The sequence below is a fragment of the Daktulosphaira vitifoliae genome, unplaced genomic scaffold (genome assembly GCF_025091365.1).
Source record: "Daktulosphaira vitifoliae isolate Bord-2020 unplaced genomic scaffold, ASM2509136v1 Scaffold_1, whole genome shotgun sequence".
In the NCBI taxonomy this organism is placed as follows: Eukaryota; Metazoa; Arthropoda; class Insecta; order Hemiptera; family Phylloxeridae; genus Daktulosphaira; species Daktulosphaira vitifoliae.
Window position 1 is genome coordinate 69897623 of NW_026099572.1, and position 8202 is coordinate 69905824.

An 8202-nucleotide genomic window follows, 5' to 3' on the forward strand; every position below is an offset into this window, starting at 1 on the left:
TAACTTTTGAAAATGTTCCGGAAGGTCTGACACTTTTATATATATCTTAAATTAAAGCTTATGTAATATCCTTTAATTTGAAAAAAAAAAATTTGACCTCTGGACTTGTCTTCGTGGTGAAAGTTGACATCAAAGTTAATAAAAAATTACGATTTTTGTAAAATAATTTTTTTTTATATTTTTAACTTAATAATCCTCTAACTTTTTCAAAAATGAACATATCAATATAATTCTTTTTTATATAGATGTTTGATGTCTTTACTTATCATTTGGTATATTTTTTTTGTAAATCTGACACTTAACCTGCCCACAGGGGGGGATTTAAAATGACAACTTTTTCACAAAAAATTTACTTTTTCAACATAACTTTTGAAAATGTTCCGGAAGGTCTGACACTTTTATATATATCTTAAATTAAAGCTAATGTAATATACTTTAATTTGAAAAAAAAAAATTTGACCTCTGGACTTTTCTTCGCGGCGAAAATGGCTACCGAATGCTATTTTCGTGTGATAATTCTCGATTTTATTATTCATATTATATTTAACTTTATAATGCTATAACTTATTGAAAAGTTTATGGATCCACACAATTTTTTTATGAGAAATAATTTTTTTTAATAAACCCTTTTTCATTCGACATACTTTATCTTAATCGAGATATTAAGGAACCAGCAAATCAAGTAGCTTTTGGAATAAAACACCAATTTTTTTAAAATTAAACACTATCTAAAGATTTGCATCGAAGCGTTTATTTTTGATAGTGATTTTAATCACTGTCAGATATCATTATACTTGATCCAACTATACCACGTCACAACTGTGCCGCGACCCCCCTGTGCTGGGTTTTTTTTTCATTACAGTTATTTCTTCAAAATTTTTGGTTAGTGTTTAAAATTTGTTTGTTTTTCAATTTTTTTCTAAACTATATTATTACTTACGAAAAATATTTTTTTTTTATGATTTATTTAAACAGGTGCGTTTCATTGGCATGCGTATATTAGAAATTTGAAAAAAGAAATATTCAGATTTATGTACAATTTTGTACAAACAAAATTAACTTTTGTACAACTCCCCAACCCCAAGAAAATAGTTTTTTTCTCATTGGGTACCAGCGTAACGTTACCCCAGCACCCGCATTTGTAAATTTTAAACTGAGGCCTGTCAAAACCAATCAGTGTTATGTACAATTTTGTACAAAAAAAATTAATTTTTGTACAACCCCCCTACCCAAATAAAAAAGTATTTTTTCTCCGTGTGCCAGTGTAACGATACCCCAGCACCAGCATTTGTAAATTTTATGCTGAAAATTTATGTTGTTAAATAATTTAATGTGTTCAATCATTAAGAGTGCAATTTAATTTAAAAATTAGATACGAAATTATGTCAATAATTTTGTTTACATGGTGGCTAATTAGAAACCGTTAATTAGGTCTAAGTTTCCGAGAACTAAAGAATTGTATGTTAGATCAATAACCCTTTTGATTTATTGCAATACTTTAGAAAAAACAAAACGTATACTACAAGCAATTTTCAGAATAGCATATAACAAATTTGATGGTCCCCTTTTAGAAGTTGTCGATAACCGAACAGAAACAATGTGTGCTGCCAGTAAAAAATATTTACAAGAACTAATAGCTAATAAATCATCATATATAGAAGTGATTGATGAACATTTTTTGGATAATAGTATTGTTGAAGATGACATCAATGAAAGTGATGATATTGATAACGAAATGGACTGTAGTTTTATGTCTTGAACTGCTAAAATTGCAGAAAATTGCAAAAAAGAAGTGGAAATAATGGAAGATCAGTTTGATAATGCCCAATATTTGCTAAAATTAGTCCCAAATATTATTAATATAATGAAACTATTTCCACGCTGGTCGGGAATCATGAAAACAATTTTTTGATTTGATAAATCAACCATTTCTAGCGCTAGGGTCGAATGTAATTTTGACCATCTAAAAAATCAAGTTTTTAAAAATGAAAACTTTCCTGTAAGAGTTGACAGTTTTATCGAAAAATTAATTGATTATTATAAAGGTGATAATTTACTTTCAGAATAAATATTAATATCTGGGTTAGGAAAGATAATTATCAATAATACCTATTCAACAGATTCAATTTTGACAATGTTGGCTTGCTCTGTTGCAGACAGTGAAAATTATAATACATTTTTATTGAATTCAATAGAAAATTGTAAAACTACGCAATTAATTCAAAATAAGGTCAAAAAATCTCAAAAGCATTGAAATAAATATATAAACAGGTTATTAATTGTTTATAAATATTTAACGTATTATTAACGTAATATTACTATGAAAATAATCTAATTTTTTAGATTAAATTTTACTCTTAATGATCGAACACATTAAATTATTTAACAACATAAATTTTCAGCATAAAATTTACAAATTCTGGTGCTGGGGTAACGTTACGCTGGCACCCGGAGAAAAAATACATTTTTATTGGGGTAAGGGGGTTGTACAAAAATTAATTTTGTTTGTACAAATTTGTATTTAATATTGAATATTTTTTTTTCAAATTTCTAATATGCGAGTGCCAGTGTAACGCACCTTATTTAAACAGTACTTTTAGTTTAAAATATAAAATAATCATCAACTACATACTGAATACTCAAAAAAATGAACAAGTCAAATTTTTCAGTAAAAGTAGTATATTAGCTGTTTATAATTTCATCGCTATAAATATTCAAGAATATACAGCAATATAATTATTTTTTACTTTATTAATTATTTAAAAATCATCAAACATAAGTTTTATTAAATTTAATGAAGCATATAGTACAACAAAATTAACAATTTACAAAATTATGAGTTTTTTTTTATCTATCTTATTATTGTTATTACTTTTTTATGACTATATTGAATTACAATTTTTTGTTTTAATTATTAAAGAAGTACTGGATTTTATAAACTCGAGTAATTCGTAATGATGGTCAATGACAATTACCTAAAAATATGGAAAAGGGGGAAGTTATATTATTTTTATTAATTGTACAATTTTTTTTTAAACTTTTTTGGAAGTTTTTTTGTACTAACGGGATTTATTGAAAAAACTGTCAATAAAATAATGAATGTTTTCAATAAGAGGCAGTGTTGGGAAAGTTCCTTTTTAAATGGAACTCGTTCCGTTCCCCGTTCATTTTCTAAAATATGAACTCGTTCCAGATCCTAGTTCTTTATATTAAGAAGGAACTTGTTCCAGATCCAGTTCCTCCAAATAAGAACTCGTTCCACTCTTCGTTCCTTTTATGTAACCAAGTTATTTAAAAAATTGTGGTAATGAGATCATGATAACGGTCATCAATGATTTTCATCAGCAGTCGAATACAAAACAAATTTGTAGTATTCCTTATTTAAAAGTATTCGAAAATTATATTTATAAGCAGGTAGTAAATGCTAACGACTTGTGTCAACGCGACCAATGTCTATTGTCTACATATAAATTAGAAATAATAAATCAGAAAACCCAAAACCCATAACATATATTAGTTAACAAGAATCGACGATAATATTTGGTGCATTATTTAATATACAGAGTGTTCAGTAAGTCAGGAAACGGGTTTCTATTGTTCTCATTGTTTGTAACAATGAGAACAATAGAAACCCGTTTCCTGACTTACTGAACACCCTGTATATACACATATATTAAATATTTACTGTATACCTACATGTGATAATAACTCTATTTATAGTCAATTGATTCATTTAAACAGCCTACGATCTCGGCTGGGTATATAGGGGACTTCCATTGTCAAAAGTCAACTAAAAATACCTTAATATTTTAATGTCTAGATACGAAGAAAACTACACTAAAACATGTTTATAAAAAATTTTAGGAACTGTAATTTCCGTTCACGTTCCTTAAAAAATGGAATTTGTTCATTTTCCTCGTTCCTTTATTTTAAAAGGAAGCAGTTCCTAGCATCGTTCCTTCAAAAAGAACTCGTTCCAGGAATCCGTTCCTTTTGGAACCAGTTCCTTCTCAACACTGATAAGAGGGTATATCCTCATATCTCCCTCAAGATTTCCTTGACCATTGATGATTAATGTCTTTTATTATGAAATAAATTACAACTGTCAATTTTTTAATTCTTCTTTTAAGAACATTAAAAATGATAAATGTTACTAGTTGGGTTTGCTTGGAATGGCTAAAAAGAATGTTGTTCAATTTAGTTATTTTTCTGGATACTTGGGTTCTTCTCTAAAAAATTTAATTTTATAAGATAATATTGTTAATATTGTACATAATAACATATTTAATATAAATCATCGAAAATACCATCAAGTGAGTTGATATACGTGTTTATGGTGATTCATGACAATACTGTTTACATTATTACTATTATTAATTTATTTGAAAAATATCTAAAAAAATATATCTTTAAATGAACAAAAAAAGCTAGAACAATTGTTCAATAATGAAAAAAAATAGCAGACATTTTAAATGTAATATTAATAGATAACAGGGCTATGCAATATAATGATTTTTATAACTCATTAAAATTAAGTTAATTGAAAAAGGTTAACGAGTTGATAGTTTAAGTTAATCTATTATTTTTAGACATTAGTCCAACATTTCATTTTGAATAGCAAAAATGTATTGATTCAATTCCATTTTCTTATTACTTGAATAATTATTACCGAATAGCCAGATTAGTATTCAGGGAGAAAAATAGGGGCATATGATTCAGGTGTTGAAATTGTTTGGACCGTTTATGGCATATAACTATTTAAAAAAATATTATTAAACTGGTTTTCATTTGATGATTTGTATAAGATATTATAGTTTCAAAGTAATATTATTAAAAATAACTTTAACTGAGTGTAAGACAACTTCACAATGGTTGGTTGGTTCACATAAATGTGGAGAATTTGGTACTATCACACAATTATACAACATTATTACTACGTACATTGTATAAAAAATTATTACACTAATGTTTTTGAGTGGATGTGTTTTTATGTACACATTAAATGTCTAAATAAGTCTTGGCAAATAGCTAATTTGGTAGTTTTATACAAAGTCATTAGTTTTATAATTGTATAATTTCTCTACCTATATTTTAAACTATAATTTGATGCAGACGTTTTCAATAACACAAATATTTTTTTATTCTATAAAATTAAATATATTTAAACATCAACTAAATAACGTTTTCAATTAGACTTTTCGGATAATTTTTTCTTAACTAATACAGACACTATAGAATATGATAAATTCATGACCTGAAATTTAAAGTTTTAAATTACTTTCTGAACATTACAAAAAACTAATGAGTTTACACATAGTCTTTGAACAAATTGAATTATTATATCATTTTTAAATTCACTTGTGTTTTCAAAAAAAAAAAAAACATATTAGTATAAGCACGTAATCAAAATTCTATTTTTGAAAGGGATAGGGATCTAAAAGAAAATTTTAATCACCCACCACTATAGTATAAGTATGAAGTCATATCTATATTTTAATTTAAGGATTTTTCGCAAGTGGATAGTCTCCGGACTATTAAATTAATTTAATTTAAGGACTCCGGTGAATATGTGCCTGTTCTAGTATGGTTTCAATTATTTTTAATAAATAATAACTATAAAGAATATTATTAATTTTTCTCGAATATTTATTCTTATAAATATCCTTGAACTTTATAAATGGCAATACCCTAGAAAACATTTCAAAATTCAAGTATTGGGTTGGCGTTACTCTCATAACTATAAAATTGGCCTCGTTCATATTCATCGCCATCAGTAATGACTTCTTAAATTTGATATCTTTATTTGTCCAATTGCTACTATACATGGCGAAAGTCATTGCATTTTTCTAAAATACATCAATTTAAAGAATCCAGTGTTTATAATTTTTATAGACATTTGATTTTAAATTATAAATTATACAGTAAATAAAAATGTTTAACAATATTTTAGAAAACATTCATAACACTATATTTTGTATTTTTCTGTTTGGTAAAATTCAAACAAAACAACCAAAAGTGTACATAGTGTCTAAAAATACAGAGTGATTCCCTTATCATAAACTACTTAATTAATCGAAAATGAAAAATAATTCAATCATTTTTTTATTTGTTTCTTTTAGTTCAATGTTTCATTTTTTCAATTATTAAGTTTTTTTTATGTCCATTCCTTATATCTTATAAGGGCGTCAACTCTAATTTCTCAAATAGCAGCACCACTAATTAACTAGGTTTTAATGGATTATAATATAATAATGAAAATGAATAGTCGATAACATTATTTGGACCAGTATTTCGGACGTTATTCTCATTTTTACACTTAGGTGGGACGAAGAATACAACCGAGAAATGTTTAGTTATAAAAATTGAAAGAAATATTGAACTAAAAGAAACAAATAAAAAAATTATTAATATTATTTTTAATTTTCGTTGAATTAAGTGATTCATGATAAATGAATCACTCTGAATAAATTTTTTGATTTTTATTTTTTTCTGAAAATATTAAAATAAAAAAAAAATGTTTGGACAGTATCATTTACAAAATAACTTTTAAATACTAGATGATTTACTATATGAAATCCGTTTTAATTAAAATTTTTACACAAATTATAACGGATTGAATTCATTAAATTACAAAGTTTTACCTGATCGTCTAAATTTCCAAATGAGTGGCAGATAATATACAATCGTAATATATGAAAAAATGCAGTTAAAATTAACTTCATCAAGTTAAAAGAAAACAAGTTTCCCTCTATCATATAATTCTTTATAAATCATGAAAAAAATATTAAATAATTGTATAATATATTTTGTTTTTATCAAATTAATTAATAAATGATTACCAAAACCGACAAATATGTTGCCACTATAACTATATTCGAATTTATTCCCATTAGTATGATAGCTAGTGGTTTTATCAGTTCATAAAACTTCTCAATTTTTCTAGAATAAAATTATTTTCATTTATATTAGTTACAGATGGATAAAAATTATTCTTAAATTATTAAATATTTTGAAAAAAGTTTTTATCATGTCATGTCAAATGGCTTATCTTGGAGACTAATCTCAATCAAACCCAATCTCCTTCAACATGATTTTACTTTATAGTAAAAAGTAACATATTTTAGTAATTCAGAAGTGATAATAATTATTACCCTGTTTAAATACATGAGTTTGAAAAAAAAATCGGGAATTATAAATTTTATACCTCTTCTTTAAATTATTTTATATTACATTTCACATAATTTTTTGCGTAGTTAAATTTTTTTTTGTTTGCTCCGAATTCTGCCATTGTTTAATACTCTTCTGTTGTCAAAATTATTATTCACATACATATAAATTATATTTCGATAACTATTTTTATCACATAAATTTGTCAACATTGCATTAAAAATTAAAAATATGTTAACTTTGTTAATATTTCAATGTTATATCTTATAGTATAACGCTTTAATGTTGTCTGTTATCAAAATATCTTAAGACAGAACTTTTTAGAGCATTTATCTAATATGTACATCAAAGTACCCACATATCAGATAAATCGTCATAATTAAAATTCAATGTTTATCTATCTGAGAACACATTTAATACATTTTAATGCACTTTTAATTTTTATAACGCTCTCCTGAAAAATCAAGTTTTTTGGAATACAGTGTTGAATAGCGATTTGAATCTGTAATATTATGTTTTCACTCATAATATTAGAATATTATGAATTCACAAGATCGTCAAACAGAGTTCCCTTATTTAAAACATAAAATAATCAATAAACTAGGGAATTAAATGTGATTATTGTATAGATTTAAAGTAAGGCCTATATTTAGGTTCTCAATTAAGTCCAGCCAATCGCATTTAACAATTAATTACGATCTAGAGTTTCCAAGATCACACTAGGGATCGCTAAACTGCCTCGTCTACTATAAAACCCCATTTTTTCCTATTAAAACCAGTTTTTTGGGTGATTATAAAATATACAAAATCTGCGACACTCTACTCAATATTCTTACTCTCTGGGGCTTAATATTTTTTCTATTTAAATTTGGACTTGTAATATTTTTAAAGTGAATTTTGTTTTGTTGAATCTTTTATTTTAAATTTATTTTTCATTAAATAATGATGTTTTATTAGCTTCGATGCGAAGCGGAGAAGGTATTAATTTTACTATGATGTGTTTTTTTTTTTTTTTTTTTTTTTTTTTTTTTTTTT

The 8202-nt window shown here is 25.4% G+C and overlaps 1 protein-coding gene across 4 annotated transcripts in view; it reads right to left on the reverse strand.

The window, feature by feature from the left end:
- Window positions 1–8202, reverse strand: part of LOC126894158 (uncharacterized) — a 55839-nt gene that overhangs the window by 39971 nt on the left and 7666 nt on the right. For 2 of the 4 annotated variants that reach the window (XM_050664958.1, XM_050664959.1), the window contains exons 5-8: window positions 6840–6939; window positions 6642–6761; window positions 5688–5846; window positions 4468–5254 (exon numbers count right to left, since the gene is read on the reverse strand). In XM_050664958.1, coding sequence (XP_050520915.1) covers window positions 5186–5254; window positions 5688–5846; window positions 6642–6761; window positions 6840–6939 — 448 coding nt within the window. In that variant the 3' untranslated portion in view covers window positions 4468–5185. Of the gene's footprint in view, window positions 1–4467; window positions 5255–5687; window positions 5847–6641; window positions 6762–6839; window positions 6940–8202 lie in introns of those variants that run through there. The other 2 variants (XM_050664960.1, XM_050664961.1) reach the window with 2 other exon arrangements.